The 26,907-nt window shown below is 47.0% G+C and overlaps 1 protein-coding gene and 1 pseudogene across 1 annotated transcript; one reads left to right on the top strand and one right to left on the bottom strand.

Moving 5' to 3' along the window:
• Positions 1-495: 495 nt before the first annotated feature.
• LOC119377660 (bifunctional glutamate/proline--tRNA ligase-like) lies at positions 496-9,850 on the bottom strand (annotated as a pseudogene).
• Positions 9,851-10,083: 233 nt separating this feature from the next.
• Positions 10,084-25,732, top strand: LOC119377661 (ribosome maturation protein SBDS). The gene is made up of 5 exons (XM_037647033.2): positions 10,084-10,387; positions 12,857-12,986; positions 15,621-15,821; positions 18,062-18,229; positions 25,207-25,732. The coding sequence occupies exons 1-5, from the start codon at positions 10,260-10,262 to the stop codon at positions 25,252-25,254; spliced, it is 675 nt and encodes a 224-aa protein (XP_037502961.1). The 5' UTR covers positions 10,084-10,259; the 3' UTR covers positions 25,255-25,732.
• Positions 25,733-26,907: the final 1,175 nt, after the last annotated feature.

Here is a 26,907-nt window from a genome sequence, read left to right as displayed (position 1 = left end):
GCATGCGTGATTGCGCGCGTAGTTACTCCCTATAAACGTTGGTTACTCCAACGTAGCAATTTTGCTACGTTGGAAAAAGCCCTCTGGTGATGCATGGTACGCAACATTGGTTGTTGGCCAATTCCCATGTATCGCTGGGATATTTATGTGCAAGGCCAGGCTAGGCTGCAGCACGAAGGTGAGGTGCACTGTGCATGCACTTCGTGCGGCAGCATATCCATGGCTACAGTTACGAGGGCAAGGACACCCCTCTCCTACATTTAAGGCTATGTGATTTACCACCTCTGGCTGCACCATGGCAATGCAAACACTTGGCATTTCTTATTTCGTGCACACTTTTACCTCACAATACCAGCAACTTCGCATCCCGACACCACGTGAGTGCGCAACTACGTCCCGAAACCGAACCTGCGACCTCGGGCTTCAGAAGTGGGACGCAGTCAGCAGTTCGGGCGTGAAGGCTGCACAGGTGCAACTACATGCACGACAGCTTACAAAAAAACAATCGCATTTATTGGGTCAGATCCTGTTAAATTAAGAACGGCGTTGAGTGGCCCATCAATAGCTTCGACCGAACATTGTGTAGAATGCGGGTTTTCTCGTGCACCCGGGGTTGACGCACTTGTCTCCCTCCTCGACCTTAGCCGGCTGGTCGAACGGGATGCACAGGCTCTTGGCACCCATGGCCGGCGCACCGGGCTCCGCCTCAACGTCCTTGGCACTGTTCTTCTTTATCTCGTCCTCGCAGTCCATGTCGCCGCAGAAGGGAGCCATGATGACGCACTTTTGCTCCAGCTTCTGCAAAACACGTCCCAGCTCTTTGTGACCGCCTGGTACTTGACCTGGTCCGCCTTGGCACGATCGAACATCTCCTTCTGGATCGTCTCCAGCAGGCTCTTGATGTCGCCGACGGCGCTCGCGGCGCTGTACGTGTCTTCTCGCCCGTGTCCCTCCGAACGGCCACGAACTGGTTTTGCTGCATGTCACGCGGACCGATCTCCACCCTGATGGGGACTCCCTTGAGCTCCCAGTGGTTGAACTTCCATCCCGGCGAGTAGTTGTCCCTGTAGTCGCCCTTGCATCGGACACCCTCTTTCCTGAGCGTGGACTCGAACTCCTGACAGAACTTGATGAGCTGCCGCCTTCTGCTTCCTCCGACATCGCGGCCGTGATGCCGCACGGCACAATGACAATCTGGTAGCAGGCCACCCGCGGCGGCAGCACCAGTCCCTGGTTGTCCGCGTGCACCATCACGAGCACACCTATCGTCCTCGTGGTAAGACCCCACGAGTTCTGGTACGCAAACTTCTTCTCGCGCGTCTCCGGATCCTCGAACTGGATCTCGAACATCTTGCTGAAGTTCTGGCCCAGGTGGTGCGACGTGGCACCCTGGATGCCGCGACCGCTCGCGGGCACGTAGCCCTCCACGGTCGTCGTGAAATCGGCGCCGGCGAACTTCTCCTTCTCGGTCTTGCGGCCCCGAACAACCGGAATCGCCAGCAGCTCCTCGTAGACGGCCGTATAGATGTCGAGGACCTTGTAGACCTCCTCCACGGCCTCCTCCCGGGTCGCGAACGCCGTGTGACCCTCCTGCCAGAGGAACTCTCTGGTCCGCAGGAACGGCTGCGGGTGCTTGAACTCCCAGCGGACGATGTTGCACCACTGGTTCAGCTGGAGTGGCAGGTCGCGGTGCGACTGGATCCACTTGGCGTACGACGGGTACATGACCGTCTCGCTCGTCGGCCGGATGGCAATGGGCTTCGGCCAGCTCGCTGCTGCCAGACTTGGTGACCCAGGCGACCTCGGGGGCAAAGTCGGCCACGTGCGTCTTCTCCCGCTCGAGGGCCTGAGCCGACACGAACATGGGGAAGTAGCAGTTCTGGACGCCGATGGCCTTGATCCTCGCGTCAAGGAACTCCTTGATGTTCTCCCAGATGCTGTACGCCCATGGACGCAGGATGTAGCAGCCACTCACGTCGTAGTACTCGATCATTTCAGCCTTCGTGATGACCTGGTTTATTGAAAATAAAAAAAGAGGAAAGCCACAAGTCGATACTGTGCACTAGTTTTGTCTGTCAGGATATGTCTTCAAAACAAGGGCAGTAGAGAGTGTCGCCTCAGAAGGATTACAGGGGCGGTGCCAGGATTTTTTTTTATTCTTCCTCTGGGGGTGCGGTAGGGGGGGCCAGCTACAATGAGAGATGTCTAGATATAATGAGAAGTATGTGTAGGGTTGGCATTTCTGTACACTGTGGTAGTGGTGGGAGCAGGGGGGTGCGGAACGCTGCCGTGCTGCCCCCCCCCCTCATCCCTTTGTGCCAACTCCTGAATGGCGACGTCGCTATGCATAACAGTATGCCAATTACACATTCTTCAAATGGCACAATGTAAGGAGAAATATGTTGTTTCGGCATGCAAGAATTGTTGGAGGTTCATTGGAGAGAATAGCTGAACAGACAAGGTGAAACTACCACAAAGTAGTCATACGTACAGTCATACCACATCAGAAGACTTGTTGACGCAACCCGACATAAACACAAGCAGCAACAATGACAGCCCGCGGAACATTAACAATGACATTAACAGAGAAAGTGACAGTGTGTACACTTATCTGCTAGAAAAGCACCAATGCAACAACTACAGCCAGTTACAAGCTAAGAATAAATGTAAGCTCCTCCCAAAGCTGTCATTGTCCCACCGAGAAAGAATTTGCACAGATGCCCCATCGATTGCGTGATGCCATGGAAATAAGCAAATTGCATTTGCTTATTTCAGTGACATCAAGAACCTTTCACATATTTCAGGTCGGTGGTCTTCCATACAGACACATGTTTGGTGTCGATGGTTTTCAGTCAAGAACTTGAACTTCCTGGCAAACTTCAGAATTTCCGCAGTGGATTAATCCCACAGTGGTGCATTTCATTTCACCAGTGTGGGATTACTCACACCTCAGGTCGTGCTACATAAAAGACCACTAGCATATCACAAGGAACAAGTATAGAGTTGACATTCAGAGAAATACAGACAAAACATTTTGTTAAATGCAGTTTCGTTTCGTTACATTGTAGTTCAAAACTCCTTAATCGTTGAAAAAACATTGGAAAGCTTCAGACAGCCGTTAAATGACTTGAGTACTCATACTTGTTTCTACACAAGTTTTGCGTCCAGTAGCAGTAGGTGGCCACACAGGGACACCACGATACATTGGCTTAATATGTTTCTGCATCACTGTTGCGATTACATGTGAGGTTAGCCAAAAAAAAAAAATGTGTGCAGCACACATGTTCATTATTTTTTTTATGAGGAACACCACCCCACACAGTATCCTTAAATTTCACTCTCTTACGACATTGCTGATGTCGAACACCAAGGCCATTAACTGGAAACCTTCCGTATCGAATAAAGAAAGAACATGGCTGCTGGAGATATTTCCTGTAATTTAAGATCAAAACTGATGAAAATAAACAGACCTCTTTTAGTTTCTCATCCCTGATTTCAAATATGCAACAATTTTTCTTGTAGGTTAAGACAGACAAAGCTGCCACACTTGTTTCCAGAGATAGTATCAAAAAGACAGCTCAGCAGAATGTGAATATTATTTATTGCAAAGGTTGATACTATAATATTAAATACTAAGTAAAACTCTGCAAAGTTTTCAAATCAAATCTCAGCTGGTCATTTTGCAGACAATCTAACTCAATATTGGTGCCATGGCCGCCATAAAGAAAGCAAAAAGATGTGTAGAAAATTAGGATTACACTCGCAGCACTTTGTGAAATAGAGGATCAGCATTAAAGGGACATTAAAGATAACCACAATATTTCTTGAAATTAGTAAATTACTCTTCATGATACCCCAAAATTGCCATGCTTGCGCAAGAAGACACGTGAAAGGAAAGTGCGGTGGCGAACGCCACCTTGAAGTTCCCACATAAGTTAGCCGTGACACTATAGATTTTACATCGTCTACAAGGGCCTACATAGTTTCCTAATCAAAAATGAAGTACTTGTCTTCTAAGAAGCCAGAGACTTAACATACTAAGTTTCAGCGAATTTTGTTGAGGCAACGTGGCCAAACTACGAAAAAAAACACTTCGAAATCCGTGACGTCACCATGGGAGCTTTCGGCGGGATATTCAAAAGTGAAACTTCCGACACGGAGTTTGTGATCTGTTAATAAAGCTATGGTCATGAAATTAACAACACTAGAGTTTTCATGGTATATTTATCACTCTAAATTACTTATTGTTTCACTCTAGAGTGCCTTTAATTACAGAAAAAATTTCTAGATCTAGTTGTCCTAGATCACGAGATATGACTCGACAAACTAAGTAAGTGACCAAGAAGCATCTCAGATTCAGCTCGTACATGTTTCATAAAACATCTAGTGTAGATGAAATGCTGTTCTTATAAGAATTAAACTATGCTTTATATGTGAAAAAAATAAAGAGGTGCAGATTTCAATAACGTAACAAACACTTTTTTTTCTCTTCATCATATTTTTGATCTCTACAACCCACGTCTCCCTTAAAGTATATTAGGAAATGGTTCTCAGCATCTACACTTGGTGTCATCATTACATGCGAGATAAGCAAGTGGCAAACATCAAAAATGCACGAAAATTATCCACTAAGTTACATGCAACACTACTGCACTTATGCTACACGAACAATCACTCATCCCCATGTCCCCTCTTGCAACTTAGTACATACCTTATAAATGAAAAATGGAAGAGCCATTCCAACCTGTGAAGGTGGATGAACAGCAAACTGTGTAAGCCCATGGATGTATTCATTTGATTTATTCTCTTTATACTTCTTTAATTTAGCTTACCGTAAATGCCGAGCAAGCGCCCTCCCTACTGGTGAAGGATAATGCGACCAGATTTAGGAGGGAGATGCTTGCTCGGTCCCGGACCGAAATTCAAGATGGCGGTGGGAGAGCCGCTAAAAATAAAGAATGCCCATCTATGTTTCTAATGAAATGATCTATTTATTTACTGTTTTTATTCCCCCTTGTCTTTATCAAACGAACTCCTCAGAGTCGGACTACAAAAGTCAGCGCACTCGGTCTGCAGAGGACCTGCAGTGGTACATGGCCGACACCGGTGAGCCTGGCGTGCAGCGCACCATCCTCCGAATCCACCTGGTTCATTAGATATGCCGCACCCGGTGAACGATGACCAATATACGACCGGCCACATGACAACGGAATTTCATAAACAACGATTAGATACGCATTCAGTGTACTCATTCTTGTGGTTCTGTTTACACAAGCGATGCACAGTCTTGAAAAAAAAAGTGGCCGCAAGGGAGGAGGGTTTTGGGGGGGGGGGGTAGCGCTTGCTCGGTCATTGGCACTTATTTCAAATCTCCCCAAAAAATGGCGGGGGCGCTTGCTTCGACATTTTACGGTATGTTCCTTCGAAGCACTTCCACTTCAATCTGCACGTGGCCAGAAGGCAGCACGCAGGTTACTTACTAATTTAAATATTTGTTTATTTCATTATTTACTTCATTTGTTCATTTCCTTTTATCTGTTTAGTTTGTATATGTATGCATTTATTTACTTTATCCTTTGTTTATTTTTAGTGGAGTAGTGGGCAGCAGTGGAACTTGCCTAATTTCTATGGCAACTACCTGCTAAGGCTTTTCTGTTGAGTAGGTAATTGTTGACTAGGTAACAGTTCACAGAGTTACGATAGGTTTATGTTTCTCATTACTCTCAGGGTCCCCAGTCACGTCAGCCAATTCGCCCTAGTTCACCAGCTGCCATATGAGCTCAGTCTGGGTGCCCACGGTCGCTTTTTTTTAAGGTTAAAGGTAAAAGCCATTCACGGTCATAATTTTCTGTCAAGCAGGTAACTGTTCATGGAGTTATGAATTGCCTAGTTATACACAACTTCACTGTAAAACCCAGAATGGTAAACCCCAAATATACTCGAGGACAGCTCTTCTTGGCAGTGGAGTGAAGGCTACGGGAAGCGGGGCCTCCTCACATTCCTGTTACTCCTCAAGTAGTACAGGCAGCTTGTGGCTGATTCGGTTTTGCTCGCTCGCACCTTTAACACACTTAGAAAATATATATGCGAAAAAATACGAATGGGAGAAAGACATTTCCATGTTCAGTGTACATTTCAGTGTCACATTACAAGTATATTTTTATTAGGAGAAATAAATGGCAAATTTGCAGCTGCACTCTGACCCACACAGCCACAGATGACATGTTTACTTTGGGAAGTAGGCGTGCAGGAAAACGTGGTTGGTGCGGTCTAAGAATGGAAAGAAAAGAAAGACATTCTTGTAAAGTGATTAATAATGTCATTTTACCTGCAACTTCCCATAGCTGCTTGATGTCTAACTAGTAAATAAAGCAGAACTTATTTCAGCTAGGGTAAATGAGACATTATCAATAAACTTGGGTACTATTTCCTGGCGCACTAGCAAGCACGTGTTTCAGTTCTGTAGCTTCCACAGTACTACCAAGATTGTCCCCGAGTATAGAGCCACTTCATTAAACAGAAATGTGACCACATGCAGCAACATAAGCCTGATTAGGAAACTGACTGAAGTTCCCTACCTGAGAGTACCAGTCTGGTAGGTTCTCTTCCTTCTTGGCTTCCAGTCCCGAGGCGTGTGACCTTCTTGGGACCATCCTGCGGCGTGGGAGTGCTCTCCTTCGTCGCCTGCTGGTTTCTTGGCTTTCTCTGCCTGCTTGGGTTTGTCTGCCTTCTTAGCCTTGTCACCTTGATCCTTCTGCTTTTCCTGAGATGACGATTTCGTGCTGCTGCTCGACGAGGACTTCTCCACTGCTGCCGGCTTCCACTCCTGGCCAGTGGCAGCCTTGTAATCTGCCTTCAATGGAGAAGGGTCTTTACCTCGACGTCGACGACATCTTTGGCAGCCTTGTTGGCCTTGAGGGCCCTGACCTTGTCCGCTTGTGCCTGAATCTTCTTGTCAAGTTCCTGCGCACCTCCCGTCACCGAAATGTCACCCGTGCCAGATGCTGGTGGCACGGCGGGGTTACCCGGCTTCCATTCGTTTCCACTGAGAGCCTTGTACTCTGCCTTCAGCCTCAGCAATTCCTTGATCTCGGGCTCCAGCGTCTCCTTCGACACCTTCTCTGCCTTCAACTTCCTGACTTTGTCGCCCTGTGCCTGAATGCTCTTGTCCAGGTCGGTGACGGAAGCGGAGTTTTGTGTGGGAGGATGCGGGTTACCTTGCTTCGCTGCAGGAGCTGCCGAGGTTGGCTGCCAGTCTTTGCCGCTGAGCTTCTTAAACTCTGCCTTCGTGACAGCAACACCTGAACTTTGGCGTCTATTTCCGGCTTTTGCGCTTTGTTGGCCTTCAGCTGCCTGACTTCGTTGCCAACCTCCCGTATCTTGTTGCCCAGTTCCTCCAGCTGTCCAGACTGCGCGACCACGGGCTTGCTGTCCTCGACGGGCGACTTCTCGGATGCCTTGCCCTTGGCTCGTTGCTGTTGTTCCTTCAGGCTCTCGCGCGCGTCGTAAAACTTTTGGACCACCTTCCGGAAGGGTCGAGGTCGATTGCGTTCCATCGGGAATGTGGAAAAGCACAAGGGGTCCCTCCACACTTGGTGGTCGTGCAGCTTCTGGGTCGTAAGGCTGGTCGCAAATGAAAAAGCCTTTCCTTTGAATCTGGACGATGTCTGATTTCTTGAGCTTCGCCAGAATGTGGGTCACCGAGCATGGGCACCTCAAGGCGGGTGTCTTTCCTCACAAAATCTTTGAAATCATCGTCTTTTCCCAACACTTGTTTAGAAAGAATGTGGTCGAGAAGACGCACTTGCAGGGCACCAATGGTGCTGAGGCGTCTTGGCAAGCCATGTGACCTTGAGTGTGTTTTTGTAATTCTTGTCATCAAGATTTGGCTCTGCAACAACCTTGCTTACTTTGCCATCTGCATCCTTGTCGACACTTTTGATTTTCAAGTTTCCAAGTCCAATGAAAGTGACGTTATCACCGGCCTTCATCGCCTGGGCATCAACCTGGTCCACGAGCAACTGTTGCGCCACAATAACTTCACGCTGTCCGAGAGCCGGGTTCTTTGGGTGAACCGCAACCTGTAGCCTATCCTCTTTCAAACCTGGGACATCAACCACAACAACATCTTGTTCCTCAACAGCCGTGTGCCGAGGAGCTACTGGGTCAATGACCTTCTTGTTGAATGCCCAGATTTTGTCCCAGTCCATCATCACAACTGACCTAGATGAGCCCTGAGCAATGATGAACTGTTTCAGACCTTCTACGGTCATTCCTCTGCGAAGAACTCCACGGACAGTGGGCATGCGCGGATCGTCCCAGCCATCCACGATCTTGTTTTCAACAAACCAGGTGAGCTTTCTCTTTGACAGCACCGTGTTCATCATGTTGAGCCTGGAGTATTCGTAGATGTGTTTCCTCATACCGAGGCTGTCGAGAACCCAGAAAAACTGCTCGTCTCTGTCGTGGTACTCGGTAGTTCTTAGGGCATGCGTCACATCTTCGATGCTGTCTACGATTGGACAGGCGAAGTCATACGTGGGATACACCTTGTACTTGCTACCTGTTCGCGGATGGTCCATGATTTTGCACCGGTACAGGGCAGGGTCCCTCATGCAACCGTTGTTGGAGTTCATGTCGATCTTGGCCCTGCACGCAGCACTGAGCCCGCGCTCGCTGCCTTTCTTCATTTCCTCCCAGAGTTTCAGATTCTGCTCGACCGTGTTGGACCTGTTCTTGGACTCGATCCTCTGCTCACGCTCGGCCTTCATCGTCTCCGCGTCGGTGTCATCGACGTAGGCGAGGCCCTTCTTGAGCAGCTCTTCGCACTTCTGCAGCAGGAGCTCGAAATAGTCGGACGTGAACGTGAAGCGATCGGGGGTGATCTCGAGCTTCTTGACGTCGTCTAGGATCACCTTTTCGAAGTCTTCCTTCTCCTTCTCCGGGTTGGTGTCGTCGAAGCGCATGATGAGCTTGCCCTTGAAGGCCTGCTGGTAGTACTGGTTCAGCAGTGCCGCCTTGGCGTGGCCCACGTGCAGGTAGCCGCTCGCCTCGGGAGGGAAGCGGACCACAACTTTACCCATCTCGGCACCGGGAAGATCGACGAACTTGCCTTCTTCCTTGCTGACCCTTGTGCCGGCGTCACCGGCCGTCGCCTTGGGTTGCTCGCGCACGGGGGCGACGCCGGCCGGCAAGTTGGAAACGACGTCTTTCACGTTGGGCTGCTCCGCGATGAAGCGGTACCAGCGGGAGACGTTCTGCGGGCACCGCTGCGCGGCCAGCGCCGCGTGCCACGCCGGGTTCCCGTAGAGGGCCTCCCAGACGGCGATGTCGGCCAACGTGACGGCCCGACCCACGAGGTAGGTGACCGAAGCGAGAGCCTTGTCGAGGCATCCCAACGCATGGGCGAAACCGGCGTCCGAGCCACGAGACAGGCGGGCCGTCGCGAATTCGATCCAGTGGTCGACCTCGGTGCGTTCCAGAACGGTGTTGCCGTACAGCTGGCCGTCGGGCACCGCGCGGGCCAGAAAGCGCGAGATGAGCGCCGACGATCCGAACGATTTGCCGCCGTCGAGCTGCAAGCACGTACTGTTGTTCCAGTCCACGTTGACGAGGACGGCCGGCTTGACGTACGCGGCCGTGATCAGGGCACCCACGGGGGCTCTGTTTTGCTGCAGCTTAGCTTGAGCTGCATCTTGCAATGCGGCACGCCGGCTGTCACAACCAGACAAAAACGGGACCGTTTTGTTCCGGCTCCGGAGCGCAAAACTCAGCGGAGCGGATGCGGCGTGTTGCACCACGCAGTCACGGATTGCCGAGAAAGGAACATTGAATGGGATGATGTAAACGTCTAAACTTTCGCTTCCCGGTGTTTGTGAGAAGGTGTCGCCACTAAGCAATCGCACCGAAACGGCAAAAAATTCAGTTACGAGTAAACTGACGCAGATACCAACCTTACATCACCCTCGCTGTCAAATTATAAATGTCTTCGTGCTTGTAACTTTGTAACTTGACGCGTACAAACGCGGAGCTTACCGACCGTTCTCGAAAACAAGTTTCACAAGTTCAATCGACATCGCAGTCATCAAATTTCTCGTCTGTTCGTGGTTGCAGCCCAAGTACGGAGTCAGAGGAATGCAAAACTTTGGCGCATTTACCAGCAAATATTTGAGTACCATCTCTTGTTCGGACTCTCACAGTATTTGATAGCCCGATATCGTTTAGTATAAAACCTATCTGTCTTTAGCTAAGGGCCCGAAATGTCGATATTTACGCCCACGAACCAGATACGGTTGACTAACGTCGCCGTGGTTCGCATGAAGAAAGGCGGTAAGCGCTTCGAGATTGCCTGCTACAAGAACAAGGTTGTGGCTTGGAGAAACGGCGTGTAAGTTTGTTTTATTATTTGTCTATTTAGATGACGTTTGCTCAAGCGCCGTCAGTTAGCGTGAAAGTGAGCAAGCTGCGTCACTGTCATACCAGATAGAGCTACTACTGCCGCTGTTAGATGCACGAGACAGGTGTTGTGTTGTCTTGTTTCGGCCTGCTTTGCGTTCACAGCGTTTAGAACTGAAATGGCAAGATATATAGCATGTTTGTAGTACTTGAACACGTTTGGCGTTTGCATGTCAAAACTGTAAGCGTACAGCCACAGGTTTGTGGTCAGTTTTACGTAAGCTTTTGCATAAAACTTGTATTATGTAAGTAGTTGAAGTGGTTAGGGAGTTTTCGAATAGGCGCCCCAAAGCCCTTTGCGTGTGCTCGATTTGGGTCAAGCAGGAGCTAAGAGATTTCGAATAGGGTCTGCGGCGCTTTGGACACTCCCCCATTCTAGGTCACTCTAGCCTGGGCCAAGAGTCGTCGCTTCAGTGGGTGCCATCATGTTTGTTTGACCCAAAGCTTTTGAGGCAGGCTTTGGGGCTTCCGCTAAACTCGTGAAATAGCGTCCCCAACGCAAAACCCAAATTCCGTTTGGGTCTCGCGCATGCACTGCGGCACAACGCTATTTCTCTGGGGCCCCAGAGAAATAGCATTCGTTGAGAGAACAGGAGCCAAGACTGGGTTCAAAATACGGCAGGAAATCTCGTAATTCATTATTAATTACAATAATTATGTTGCACCAACTTCGTCGATTGGCCCTCTGCACCACGAAATGGCGCCTTGGCCCTGCGGTGATAGTTTTGGCCACACATTTTCCACGCTTCTTCATGATGCTAGGGTGACCCTAGCGCCACTATGACATGAGCGACATGTGGAGGAAGCCTTGATCGGTTGTTGGCTGCGTGCCTATGACGTAATCGCCGACATCATGTTATGCTGCCGAAGTGGGCGTAGCCACAATCATGGGCTACACCTACCCCTCTTGGCTTCTGAGAACTGTGGAAAGGCCAAGCGAGAAACCAAAACCAGCCGGAGTGGTTTGTTCTAAAGCCTGTGACTTTCTTATTGCAGCACTTATTTGCAAAATTCTTGCAGCAGCAGTTGACATCGTACAAGTGCGCAGTTATCGCTTCATCACACATTTTGGACCGTGGGGTGGTTTACTGGTCCTTTAAGATGCGAGGACCTTTCTATCATTTACAAAGGCCCCACTCAACGAGGTGCGTAGTTCGGAATGGTACTGTAATTGTAAAATAGTCTAAGTGAGCCCTATTATTTTTTTTTGCCATACGAACTCCAGTCAGCTCTTATTTTGCTTTCTTTAAAAATGAGAAATATTCATTGTTTGATTCGATATTGAAATATATTTCTCATGTATTCATAATGGATTTGATTCAGGCATGATGCTATTCTGTTACTCTTAATTCTTTGTAAAAGGAACTCAAACAACACACAGAGTTGATCTTATACCCATGTCACACGGTGTGCTTCGGATGGCCATCAAGCTGTATCCGGATTGAGTTTCTTGACCTGCGATTGGCTCCTTTGCTTGTATGTGCAGCACGCAGCAAAATGATACCGTCACTAAATTCGCCAGGTTGTAAGGTATTAACAGATTTGAGAAGAAACTCGGGAGCTGTGCAGTGAGTGATGTAACAGAGATTTGGAATGGTTCACCTACCATTAGTAATTTGATTATTCATGCACAACTCGCATCAACTGTCTTGACTCTCTTTGGTGTATATTCACAGACAACTTCCAGTGTGCTCTTTTACGATTTGTTTTCGCTTTCCTCTGACAAATTAAAATTGATGCAACCTGAATGAACAGCTTTGTGTTATTTTGTTCTCTTCTCTTTTGTCAATGTCTGCACGCCTTAACTTCTTTATGCCAAATGAACACCCGAAGATTTCAGTGGCCACTCCAGGTAGACAAGCAAAGAAGACCACTAGAAGTTCCTATTTATTTGGTCAGTCTCGCCGTGTTTGTATACCTTTCAAAGAATGTATGGTGCTGTATAGCAACACTTCTCCCCTTTAATGTACACAACACTGTACATTGACGACGTGCTGGTCTCTTATTTCATCACTTTTATTGTCACAGTGCCTTAGGTAACAATTGTCTCTCATTTGCAAGCTTCATGGTTGTTTGCACATTCATTTACTAACATGTGGTTGCAAGCAGTATTATACGCATATGCTCACTAATTCACATCAGCCTCACTTTTTTTCACCAAATAGACTAAGCTACCTCCGTGTTTCAGTTTGTTCACCTGATTACTCGAGTGTATTTGAGGAACATTAGCATTCAATTCGATGGGGGTATTTCACTCTTCAAACAACCCTGCACAAATTGTTGTGTTGTAAGACTAAGGAGCAGGGATCGTAGAATGAAGTCATCCAATGTATATTATCAGAGCTTATCACTGACAAGCAGGGACTTGCTTCTGTTTTCGTTTTCTTTTTTTCCATCACAGGGAGAAAGACATTGACGAAGTTCTCCAGATGCACACCGTGTACACGAATGTCTCCAAGGGCCAGGCTGCCAAGAAAGAGGACCTCATCAAGTGCTTTGGTACAGAAGACCAGACCAAGATTTGCAAAGAGGTACTACAGCTCATTGATGTTAATGTGTTATAGCACATATGCTGCACGTGTGCACAGTTGATTTTTTTTTTCTGTCTTTAGTGTAATGTTGCTACATTACTTGCTAAAAAAATTATGTTCCCCTTGTCAGTCTCTTGAGAGGCAAAAAATAGAAAAGGTGTCATGCTTGGCTGGTTAGTAAATGTCGTCCGTACACCACTAATGTCACAGTGCAGCCGATACTAGACGCTAGAAATGACCAGAACCCGGAGAAGCAGTGTGGTGGCACACTCGACCTCTGATATTTCGCGGCACCCGTAATACACCGAATGTTTCTGATGCCACGTTCCAGAATATGTGTGGTGAACTACCAGGCACACACATTTTCTGCATTGGTGTTATTTAAAGGCCAATAGCTGAGTAGTGAACAGTTGCAAATTCTGTCGACTTATGGAGATCACTTCGGTGGTACACACCATTTCTTTGGCTGAGGAGGAAAGTTCTGGCATGCAGCACGTGACAAACCTTTCCTTCTCTCTGGCTTTTGCAAGCCAGTGCAATCTAGCTTAAATGTGTTGCCATTGTGTGCTGTGTAACTATTCTCAGACATTCGTTATTTTAAAAATATGCATGATGTCCATTCTTACGAGGTTGTCAGTATTTGGTTTCTAGTATTTGGATGCTTCGGTAACTACAGTGTGGAAAAAAATTTGAAAAAAAATGTGTGCTTCGGCAGCCGCAGTGCGTGTGGTATTGTGAAGTATTTGACTGCCTTGTTTTCCACTCAACAAAAGGCAGGTGTCACCTGTGGATCACCATCCTGTATTGGAAGATATTCTCGCTGTCTAATCACTTGGCGTGGAAACTTGGAACACAAGAGCGCTTGTGTATGCGAATCGATGTACAGCCCCAAAACATCTAAGCAGCATTTAGAATGTTTGCGTCAGGCACCTGCGTTGTTCTTGTGCAGCTCTAGTCTACTTCACATTAGCCTCTTGTATCAGGCTGACAGTGCGGCTCAACGTGGCAGTCACTGCTGTTGATGAACCAACATGTTCGCCAGCATTGCCTCTTTGCCTTGTAAAGCAGTGACATCCGATGGCGACCTCATCAAAGAAGTGACAAGGACATGGACAGCGCTGTGCGTGTTTTGTCTCATGTTCAGTACATATCGTGGAACCATTAACAGCGTAGAATATTCTACGTCATACCACGAAATGGACAGTACAAATCCAAAAAAAAAACTAGGGCTGTGCGAATATTTAAGTTTTGACTTTGAATCCGCTAGTACATTTTCAAATAATGCGGTTTGACTCTTGAATTCATAGTATTTATACTTGGGAATAATTTTACACGTCAAAACAAATGAATGGTGGCATTTTGCCACATGGGAACTGCCTGAAAAGGTGGTTTCACTGCAGCATGAGGCTGCTATGCCGTGAAGCCACATATTCAGGGGATATGCATACTGCTGTGAGGGTAGACTTCAAGGTTGAGTGCGGATATTACCTGTACCCTGATTATCTCTTCATTTTTTCTTTTTTTGAGTTTAAAAGCGTGTTATGCATGTTTATATGGGCCAAGTAAGGCAAATTTTAAAATGTATTTTACCGCTTAAAACTTGCATTCTACTGGTATTGAAGGCCTCCTACTCTTCGAATTTGCTTCAAAATTATTCTATACTAATTACCATTTGCTTCAGCTTCACGTTGAACCAAAAGGTGATATTCGCACAAGCTTAGCTCTAAAGCATGTTTACCTCAAAGGAGATTATGTGTGATTAACGCATTTCAAAATAGAAATCTCATACATGCGAGTGCATTCCACAAGAGAAAATTATGAACGCAGTTGCCGGACTGACTACTATTCCTCACTGGTCACTGTCATGCCAGCACTCTTTGTAACTTCTATGCCCAGGCCCTGCCGTCTTTGAAGTGCATCACCAGTATTTCTGCCATTTTGGTCCGTGAAAACTATGGAGCCTGGTGACACATGTGGAAATTTTATTATATCAGCACCCGCCACTTCTTCACCACCAGTTCAGAAACTCCACAAACTTGCATGCCACTGTGTTTTTTCAAAACAGAGAATAGCAGCTCTGTTGAACGCTGCTGTGAACGAGTGCCGGAAGTTTTGTGAAGACGCTGCACTCATGATGGTGAAGCGCAACGATCAAGTACAACAGTACATAGTATGTGGCGGTAAAAAAAAAAAAAAAAACCTGCCAAATTGGCTATAGCCAAAAAGAAGCTCTGTCATCAACCATCGGTACCCTTCCAATAGATTGCCACTGTTTGCTGATTGAAATAGTGGCTATTCCATAACTGATCGACGCTTCCGAAGGCACACTCTTTGGTATTTGATATTTTTGGCCACTGTTTGGCACTATTCAACTTGAATTTAGTTTTAGATCAAGTTTCACTGTTTGCCCACCCCTACCAAGAACAGTGACCCGCAAATGCTGCCGAGTGTATATATCTGGCATACAACGCAGAGCATTTGCCCAAAGCAGACAACGCCTACGCAACGCGGTACCACCCATGATAAGACACTGTAGTATTTCGATGGCATACACTGCTCACGTATGGCAAGTTTAGCTGGAGTGAAATTGTGTTATCGCGATTGCTAACCTCCCACTACTCGATCGACATTCAGATCCTGACCAAGGGTGAGCTCCAGGTGTCGGAGAAGGAACGCCACAGCCAGCTGGAATCGAGCTTTCGGGACATTGCCACCCTGGTGGCCGACATGTGCATCAACCCAGAGACCAAGCGGCCCTACCCCGTCAGCATTGTCGAGAGGTCCATGAAGGAGGCACACTTCTCGGTGCGGCCCAACAAGAGCACCAAGCAGCAGGTCGGTGCCACTTCCTCACAGCTGGAAAACATACTGCGTCATGACTTCTGATGGTGAATGGAAGCTGTAGAAATGCAGTTCCGGTCATTATAATTATCCTATTATAATAAATGTGCGTTTATTCTGAACATGCATACCATACCATTTGCTAGTGAACACTTACCAAGTACCATGTAACAACGCGCCCAGCAAGCCTTATTTAGGAAGATACCGTGATGGTCATAATTTTCAATCGTATCATGGGTTTGGGACGTTAAACCACACAATTATTATTATATTAGTCATAGTTTTCATGATTTCTGTGGCAGTGTGTGTTAGAACGAAGATGTTGCCGCTGCAGACTCATCTAGAGTGAAAGTGGTGGTACAGTTGGAAGATAAAATTGACTTGTGTGAAGGCTTCAACATATTGCACTGAAACAGTTATTTCAAAACATTGGTTAGAATGTCTTTTTCTCTGCACATGACAAAGTTGATGTTGCCTAGTCATGCATACGTTGGGGCATTGTTAGTGAGGCATGAAGCTTTGTCATCTGTGAATTGGAAAAAAAAAAAGAAATTGTGGCAGTTACACGATGACTGGAAAATGTCACAATTGTGGTTGATTACATTTCAACACTGAAATAGCTCACATGACTGTTTAAACATTCCCGTCAAACACCACTTGTTTGCTTTGAACAATCTGGAAGCCAGTTTTATACAGTAGAACCCCGCTGATACGTTTTTGAAGGGACCGTAGGAAATAAACGTAAGAGGCGGGAAACGTAAGAGCCGAAAAACAGGAAAAACGGCAAAATATTTAGTGGTACAGAATTTTATTTCAATTCTTACGAGCAGCACGAAAATTGGCGCGCTCAGCCGCGATCTAGTCGATGGATAGAAACGCGGAGCTTAGGACGGCCTTATCCACAGAAATGTAATCAACGTATGTGATTTTTTTAACACCAACAGCTGTAGGTATGAAAGAACTAAGCACACGCAATCACGACCGGCGCGGCGAGTCCGACCGCGAACCGCACGCACGACCATGCGAGCTCCAACCAGCTCGAACTCCTCCCGTTCTCCGACAATAACGATGATGATGAGTCTACACCAACGCGATGGCAGAAGTGAATGCCAATCTCGGAGGCCTTGCTTTCGCAAGCAATTACGTCATACACGCCATGTTTGTGCAATGCAAATCTCAGAGGCTATGCTTTTGTCAATAGTAAATGCCAATCTCGAAGGCCTTGCTTTCGCGAGCAGTTACGTCATAGACGCCATCTTTGCAATTTGAATCTCGAAGGCCATGCTTTTGTTTGCATCAATTGAAAGATTCTGTTGCTTGCGCCTCTCATGCGGCTAATATTACGGTCAAACGAGGCCAAGCTGCGTGAAAATGCACCATGGCCGCTCTCTTTGGTAGTCACTCGGTCGGCTCCGGGCGCACTTCGCGACGTATCATACGGGAACGGTCCGACAGTTACAACGTAACAGCGGGGTTCCCAATACATTGTATCCTATGGGAGCTATGCCGGGACCGGCGGAAAACGGCGTAACAGCCGGGAAGACGCAGCAGTGAGGAACGTAACAGCGGGGTTCTACTGTATTGTTGACATCGAAAAAGCAAGGTAAGCTTACCAATGCCTTTAGAAAGCAGTAACTGTTTTCCCATTCCATTGGCTCCTTCTTGCTTATTCACTAATACAGTATTTGAATGCTTGGCTCTAACAAATGCATCCTCCATGACTGTGATGTTCATTGTAGGTCGATTCAACTACACTCGCTTTGAGCAAGTTCTCTCTTTTCCTGTTCTTCATCGATGTCTAGTCTGCAGGATTTTTACCTACATTAATGTTCTGAGGTTGCTGCTGTGGTAGTTGTATCAAAGAAAGCACATACTCCCCCCGCCTTTGGGCTCAAAAGTTTTGAGGACGCATTTGTGCTAATCACATTTTCTCACTTGTTGGAATTATGATCGCTTGTCATTCATTAAAGACCCATAGATCACTTCATGTGTCACTGCCATAATTCTCTGCCATATACATGTCTTTGATGCTTTTATATAGTAGCACCTGATTTTAGGCCTCTCTACAGCCATAATACACCCTGTCATTGTAATCATTGGTCATCGCTAACACCACATAAAAGACACGGCGGTCTTTGGCCACCCTGGGCTTTACGTCACAAAAATCCACTAATTGTCATCATCATCAGTGTTCTGTAATCGAATTTAATGTTGTGCTTAAATGTCCACTGCAGGCTCTAGAGGCCATCCGTCAGCTGAAAGAAGTGATGCCCCTGGAGCGGTCACAGATGAAGTTGCGCGTGGTGTTGCCACAGGGCAAAAACGTGCGGCCACGCCTGGAAGCACTCGCTTCATCCGTCGAGATGGCCACCATCCATGGTGACACGGGCACCCTCGAGATGGTCAGTGCATCTTTAGTGCCTTGTTTGGAAAAGACTGTCATTCGACGGCAAAGCGTGCTACAATCATTCTCTAATTCTCTCCTACTCGAAGGGCTGCAGTGGAAGGTTTCAGCGCGGTATTTATCAGTATTCTACCTGTCACGCATATACACACATCTTTGTCAAGTGCCAGCATTGCATTACTTGCAAATCAGTTCTGCAAAAGCAAGCAAGGTGAAAAATTGCCATCCACGATGTTGTAGCACAAAGCTATGCGGAAATTCATGTAGATTTCTCAGAAAGAAAGCTTCCCACTTGACAAAGTTGTTTGTTCTGGTCTGGGTCTCGAACCCAGGATGAATGACTTTCCTGGGTGATTGCTTCACCATCTTAGCTGACCAGGTGGCCAGCAAATGGCAGTGCAAGCGCGACTAGCTAGCCTGCGATCGTTTCTCGAAAGGCATTTTAATAGGCTTGTGCGAATGTTACAGTATTCGAAATTTCGAAGTATTCGAAATGAACGAATAGGTGTATATTAGTCCGCATGTAAACCCCCTGTGAAGGCAGTTTCGCTGCAGTGGAGGGGTGCTCCACTGTGAATACACCTTTCCAGGGAAAATACGCACTGCCACGAAGCCCCACTTCAAGGTTAAATGAACATAATGCCCTCACATCGATTCATAATTTTTTTAAGCTTAGAACTTGTTGTACAGTCGAGCCCGACTATATCGAACCCGTTTATATCAAATTATCCCGTATATCGAACAATTTCTAAACACGGTAAATTTACATTGAGATATATAGCAAAAGTTACTGTTACATCGAACGAAAAGCAACGACAACCGATATATCAAACTCCATGTGCCTCAAAAGTGCCCAGCAAGTTGGCTTTCCCTCGCGGTGGCGGGGAAAACTGCCGGCGCCACCCTAGAAAAAGTGGTTTAGACCCGGTTGTGCACGGGCGAACACCCCCCTGCAAGAAATGATCCTGGCCCGCTCGCAGCGCTTGCAGCCAATCAGAGGCCGTCGTGCTTTCTCCGAGGTACAGAGGCGGTAGAAGTGAGCGCCATTTTTTCTTTCTTTATGCTTGTGCCTCCTGCTGCCTGTTTTCCTCGAGTCCTCATTCAGCGTGGTCCGTGCTGGTGGTGTTGCCTGTTGGGGCTCTGTGAACCTTCGTGTCGGCAGGGAGCTTAAGATCGACTTGCTCGGAGCTCTTTCTATGTTGAGTAGATCGTGGGCAGATGTCACGAAGGAGACGATCCAGAACTGCTTTAGGCGTGCCGGCTTCCGTATGCCTGGTGATGACACCCCAAATTCCGATGACAGCACTGAAAACACCGCAGGTGTTTCCGCCGAAGTTTGGAGCGAGCTGGCAGAGTTCCCGAGAGCTATCGACGGATCGACATTCGACGAGTTCGTCAGTGCGGACGATGATGTCGCCATCATGGGTGAGCTACAAGATGAGGGCTACGTTGCAGACGTCGTGCCGACCACGAGCCAAAGCGACAACAATAAGGAAATTGACGATGGCCCATTGCCTACATCCTCCGAAGTGATTAGTGCACTTGCGTTGGTCCGGCGCTATTGCGTGAATGTGGAAGGTTGCAGCCTCAGCTGCTCCGACTCGTTGGACAACGTGGAGGGTGTGTGCTGTCGCAGGCAGCGAAGTCGTTGACACAGAAGAAAATCCAGGACTATTTTGTTCCAAAGTAGGGCACGCAAGTAAGCCACCATATTAATAACTTTTCTTATTATGTGCCTTTGTGTCAAAATCCTATAGCGGGCCTATATTGAATTATGCCATATATCGAACTAATAAACGTTTTTTGGCGAGTTCGATATACCCGGGTTCGACTGTACCCGCTATATGCTCTAAGTATAGTAAATTTTAAAACTTAACATATTTTACAGGTTATCGCTTGCATTCCACCGAAAGTCTAAATCCTGCTACTATTCTGCTTCCACTTCCTTTGAACCAAAAAAAATATATTTGCACATGCCTTGTTTCAATTTAAAACAAATATTGTGTAGGTTAGTTGGGTCACGACAAATATGCTCATTGTTCTTTATAATATGTGATATATACTATTCGAATTTGATTAGTAATTATTGACCAAATCACTATTCGCTTCGAATTAGCTTCAAACCTAAAATTTACTATTCCCACAAGCCTACATTTTAAGGTGCCACGAGCAGTTCAGACAAGTGCAACTGGCTTTCATTAACCCCGGTTAACTCATATAATTTATTGATTTAGAGAAGAAAATGTCCGTTGTATTTTAGATTTAACGGTGCTATTGCATTCCATATCCACACTTAGATAATCTATGAGCAGCAAGACACCCATGGGGCAGCACCGCTTAAGAATCATTATCATTGTGTGAACCATTAAATTTGCATGACTTGCAGACCCGCTATGGCTGTGTGTACTGAGCCGACACCTCCCGGAAACAGCCTTGTGGGAGCGTTGGCTGAGCACGCTTGCTCGTGTGCACAGTTTGTCACACTTGAGCAGGAATCAATCTGCAAATTGTACAGTGCCGTCTACTCTTAGGGTGAACACGGCTCTGCGGAGCGCCAGTGCACCCAGAGCGGCCGCTCATCAAAGCGTAGTGGCGCAGGCGCACAAGAACTCACAGGAGCGACTACATCACATCGTCTGCTGCAATGCTGGCCGGTGCTGGCACGCCTGCGATTGCTTCGCTGTAGTACAGCAAGAGCAGCGCGTTCCCGTGCGCCTGCGCCATTTCATTTCGATGCGCACCCGCGCTATATGCTCTGGCGCTCCGCAGAGCACAGCCACGTTGAGCCGTGTTCACCCTAAGAGTGGACGGCACTGTACAAGCTGAGAGCCGCTTGTCTACCTGGTTTGGTGCACTAATTGCCAATGGTTGGCAGCATTGGCTGTACAAATGGCATTTTGTAGCGGATATGTGTGACGCATTCATGTGTTATTTGTAGACCATGGCACATTTTACATGGCGCAATTTCTATAGCTGCTGGTTTGCTTCTGCACTACACTTCAATCCATGCAAGAGGAACCTCTTTGTGCCGGCTGTAGGGTACATGAGCATTAGGCTTAGCGTCTATGACAGTAGGTGGAAGGCCGTTACGCAGTGTGACTTTTGGTGTGGAGGGGGGAGGGGGAGAATTGTAGCCAATTTTTGTACCTCTTGCACTTCATTACCACAGGGATGGTACAGCTGCACCAGTTGCACCAAAGCACTACATTCATGACTTCCCATGCCAATTTGCCCCAAACCATAATATTCCTTGAAATTGCACCACAATGCTCCAAAACACTGAAACCAACAATTGTGGATTCATTTTCTGCTCCGTTTAGCAAAAACCAGGGGCGTAGCCAGAAATTTTTTCGGGGGGGGTTCAACCATACTTCATGTACGTTCGTGCGTGCGTTTGTATGTGTGCGTGCCTATATACGCAAGCAAAACTGAAAAATTTCGGGGGGTTTGAACCCCCCAACCCCCCCCTTGGCTACGCCCCTGGCAAAAACTGACAGCTGTGTTAGAACTGTGATTCTGCTTCATCCGCAATTTAGTATGGAACGTTCTGGATGAAACTAAAGCCAGGAAAAGAAGGCCTAACATCTCACTACCGCCATAGTTTCCTACAATACTTACTAGAGGGAACTCTGGCGCTAGTGTCTATGGGAGCTGCAATGCATGGCGCTTCAGCCAGCATGGGAATGATGGGTAGTACACGGATTTGTCTAGACTTCATTCTTTCGGCTCCGTTTGGCTCCGCGTCGCCTGCGTCCGCTTTGTTGCAAAACAAGGTTCAGCAACAGTCAGCGGTTCCACTTCACCACTTTGACCTTTTTAGGCTCACCAATTGAACTCTGGTCACGAAGTTCACAACGGTCCATTCTTTTATCCAAAAGAAAACCAAAACAACAATAAACAAAGCCACAAGTGCATTGAAAGCCCACAAGCATGAAGACTATAGGCAAATCCGTGTACTACCCATCATTCCCATGGTGGCTGAACGATCGCAGTGCCAGAGTCCCCTCTAGTTAATTTTAGAAAACTCTATGACTACCGCATGCTGACTTTTATAGCGGTATATAGACCCACGTTTCCAGCTTCCCAGGCTGCTGGCAACTCTATGCAGATATTTTGCACCGGCTACTTTATAAGCGTCAAGAATTTGCCCAGACAAGCGGGTGGCCATGGACTGCGTACCACCTCTGTGTGAAGGCATGTCTGCCTTTCTTGCTCTGTCGAGTTACTGCACCAGTGAGCGTGCGAGGCTAGATTGTTTCACCCGATTGCCGCACTGGCAAAACTTGCCATGTAGTATGTATAGTATAGACACCTCTTTAGGTGGACCACTCCCAGGCCGGATCCACCACACACTCAGCGCACACTTCCAAAAGAAAGTGTGCAGCAGGAACATGCAGCTGCTGCACTCGCACAATGCGACGAAGACGATAAACATACGTTGCTGAGTCATATACGAAAAAAATGCCCACCGAACGGTTGGAAAAGCTCGTGTAGACGTGTGTTGATACGGTGAAACCTCGGTGATACGAACTCACGGGACCACCAAAAATATTCGTATCATCCGAAATTCGTATCACAAGAAAGCACGGAAAATTAGCATGCGACAAAAGAAAGCTGGCATACATTTTCTTTTATTGTTTTTCAGGGCCGCAGCAACGTCAGGAAGAAACCTGAATGATTGTCAGTTAAGTTCTTAGATGTCGGCAATCGTACCAGCACTCGTAAATATACGGTCCGTACGCGCGTATTTAATTAATGAACCAGGTGCGTTGTGACCCGCGACAGCAATAGCCCTTCCATATTTTAGTATGCTTTTTTGCATGACATCGAAGTACTGCAGCGAAAGTAACGATACTAATAAAATCTGGGGTTTAACATTCCAAAACCACCATATGATTATGAGAGACGCCGTAGTGGAGGGCTCCGGAAATTTCTACCACCTGGGGTTCTTTAACGCGCACCTAAATCTAAGTACACGGGCCTCAAAAATTTTCGCCTGCATCGAAAATGCAGTCGCCGCGGCCGGGATTCGATCCCGTGACCTTCGGGTCAGCAGTCGAGCGCCATAACCACTAGACCACCATGGCAGCGCAGCAAAAGTAACGAACGAATCGCTTTGACGCGATGCATCAAGGCCACAAAATTGCAGAACCATGGTCCTGTGTTGTGATTTTGTTATCGCGGAAGTGTTGGGAATGTTTTTTGGGAGATTTACGGCCGTGCCCGCACAAGTACAACCTCAACGATCGCGCATGTTGGCGTTGTGAGACCTGACTCCTTCGCCAAGACCATCTTCGCCTTCTTTTGGTCCTCGTCCACCTTTCATGCGATGTCTGATGCACGAGGCAGGCACGTGTAAACACAGTACGACAGCAGCCCGCGTCGACGCGTTAAAAAAAGCAGGGTTCTAATGTCCTGTGTAACCTAAACGCGAAGGCACACAGAGGCACATGAGCCTCCAAGATTCACGCACACAACCTCATCAGGCCGTGACGCGTCTCTGAAGGTTTATTCTGACCGTAAGAAAATTGTTTTTCTTACACCGTGATTCTGACGATTTGGCGGTGCGGCGCGCATGCCCACGCTGGCATTCCCGCCCTCGCACGTGCTTGGCGCGTCTTCCACGACAGCGCGGACAGCACCTCTTCGTAGCTGGGCGGTAGCGTACGTTCTTATCAAACGTCGCTGTGTGAAAATCGGTTCGCAACAACCGTACTCCATTGCATTGCAGGCCAATGGACCTTGGCCGGGACCAACCAAAAATTCGTATCACCCCGAAATTCGTATGAGCTGTGATCGTATCACCGAGGTTTCACTGTAATTTAGTGCTTCGAGGGAACCTTGCACATTAGTCCTCCGTGCGCAGGTCACATGTATCACACGCTCGTAAGGCAATTACCTCTTTCCTTCATCCCTGGTTTCAGATTTAGACTATATAAAGTGTCGTTAGTCTGGCAACTTTTCCGCTTGTATTTCCGTGCGCCCACTGTTTGACAATGTGCAGGGAAAGCAAAAATGGTGTCAAGACAAAATATCCATGTAAAGCTTATTTTCTTCTCCATGATATCAAAATTAATTTTAAAAATGTTGAGCCGCTCGGTACCTCTCCTGAGTCATTTTTTATCCCTCTTGCAATGTTACCATGTGAATAACTCTGATGTGAAATATCGTTCGCCATAGCTGTCATAAAATAGCTTCTTAACAGTACTTTTTTCCTGTGGTAATCTATAACTGAAAAAGTTATCTTGCTTCTTTTTTTTTTTTCCTACTAGCTGCTGCAAAACACTGCTTTCGTGCTCCGGAAGCAATCTGAGCTGTCCCATGCCTTTCAGCGCAAAGACATTTATGACGTGCGGTGCAAAGCAGTAGCGTTATGGTCAGCATGCACTGCATTATGGTGCACGGAATGGTGCGGAAAGGATTAAAGTAGAAAATGCTTGCCGTCTCTGCATTATTGCAAGTTCCTCACCAAGAGTGATAGCCTTCAAAATTAACAATAACTCGACGATATGGCTACAATAAGCGCTGTCCTGTCCCCTTTCCTTGTCCATGTCTCCGGTGCACTTCGTACTAAAAGTCAAAATGCTCAAGGCAAACCACCAGATGGGACGAGGCCACCGCAGCACCATAGGTTCCCGCTGTTAATATTGTGATACCCCCCATAGCAGCATAGTGCCAGTAACAGATAGCCCGTTAGAGTTACAGAATGGGTGCCTTCTGAAAGGGATGACAGTGAATAAGGCGCTATGACAGGTTCTAGAAGTCCTTATGCATTCGGTTGAGTCAGCTGACTCAAGCCATAGGTTAACAGAGACCGGGGTGCGAGAGAGATGCCAGCACTATGCAGCACACATGATTATTAAGTATTGTGCACAGCATTTTAACTGCAGATTAAGTATGGGCACGTAGGGACTGCTGTCTGAACTGTGTGCAGCAGCGTCTGACTACCTGCACGTGCGTGCGTCTGTTGTGCAGGTGCTTCTGACGGACCCGGGCAACTTCCGGCAGTGGACGAGCTCGTGAGCAGGAGAGCAGAGGCCGCGGTCAGCTGGAGGTCATCAGCCTCAAGGAAATCCAGGAAGGAGATGAGCTGCTCGAGTGACTGCATCGTAATCTCGTCGGCCGCAGCCTTTGCATCACGTCAGATACGAAAGTCCCATATAGATTTCCATTCGCGACAGAGGCTGTGGCGTTAATAGACTGGTACCTGGTGTCGTGGCCGAGGTGGTATGAAAAGGTAGAAGAAACTAAACGACGTTGCGTGTTGATTGTATTCAAATTAGTTGTTTGGTGATCATGCCAGTAAAAACATCCTCGGGAACAGGGGGCTGCTTGCCTCTAGCTGTTGTGATGGGGCATGTCACAGAGGCCTTGGAGGTACTGTATGTAAAGGTATTTTAGATGAGGAGCATGGAAAAACTGTTCAAATTATGTTTTTCTCATTGTGCATAAAATGAATAAACTTATACAAGTCATTGGAATGCCTGTTTCTTTTTTCGTATTATGACTTCATTTCACATGCCTGTTCTCAGTCAACATCGGTCAGATTTGAAGTACATATGTTATAACACTTCAGACGTGCAATGCTAAAATGTAGTACAGCTGAGCCTTACCATAACAAGCCACGGCCACTGCAAAATACCTTCATTAAATCCAATGTATGTGATAGGTTTGTATTTGTTAGGCACTATTAGTGACAAGCAGCATTTTAAATTTACCGTATACGCTCGACTAAGGGCCACGCTCATGTAAGGGCTGCTACCCAAAACTTGGCAGTCCAAATTTTGAAAAAAAAAAAAAAAATCTCGCCAGCAAACGGCAGCGTTGCTGCGTCTCGCGTACAACTCATTTCACGGGAGCTACCAAATGGCAGTAGCTGTCCTGCAGCTTCGTCACGCGGCGCTGTCTGCGAGTTTCGGGCACGCGGTACTATTTGGGAGATCTTGTCGCTCTTCTCGCCGGCGCCATTGACCCTTTGTGCCGCCGTTAATTTTTACGAGATATCCCATCGTTAAGTATATATGCCACGATTAAATAGGTTTTTCCATACGTGGATCGAAAATTGAACCAAAATTTCACACTTCCGTGGAAGGGTCGCACCCCATCAAAATCGCGGAAAAAAAGTGCAGCCCTTACACGAGTGTATACGGTACTTCATTATGTCATTTTATACCTTTTAGCAATATATCTGTGCTCTTCGTGGTATCAGTGTTCGATTGTATTGCAAGAAGTACTGAGCCTTAATTTCTTTTTTTGCAGTGCTGATAGCTCTAATAAAAAAATTTTGTTTGCAGGTAATCACACTGGCAATAGATAACATCGCAAAACCTCCTTGCAGCTAATCTTTGAATTGAAAGGCATGTTGATTACTTTACTGTAAGAAACCCAACGTTACGTAAACATCCAAGCTCAGTGCACAGATTTACATAAAATTGTGCACAATTTCGTCACAGCTGTGCTTGGCAAATTCTTTCTGGGTTACGAAGAACAAGTGCTTGTTTCGGGCGTCATTTTTTGCTTTGCTTTAAAAGAAAAAACTGTTCAAGGTTCGATTTATGCATGGAACTGTTGTCTAAGGCAGAAAGCAACATTTACTCGTTGCAGTGCTTTGTCTACATCACCCTTCTGTGTAGTGCAGAAGATGCAATTGAAGTCTGAGGAAGCACTACTTGCCTG

The sequence above is a fragment of the Rhipicephalus sanguineus genome, unplaced genomic scaffold (genome assembly GCF_013339695.2).
Source record: "Rhipicephalus sanguineus isolate Rsan-2018 unplaced genomic scaffold, BIME_Rsan_1.4 Seq533, whole genome shotgun sequence".
In the NCBI taxonomy this organism is placed as follows: Eukaryota; Metazoa; Arthropoda; class Arachnida; order Ixodida; family Ixodidae; genus Rhipicephalus; species Rhipicephalus sanguineus.
This window is presented reverse-complemented; position numbering and strand designations above follow the sequence as displayed.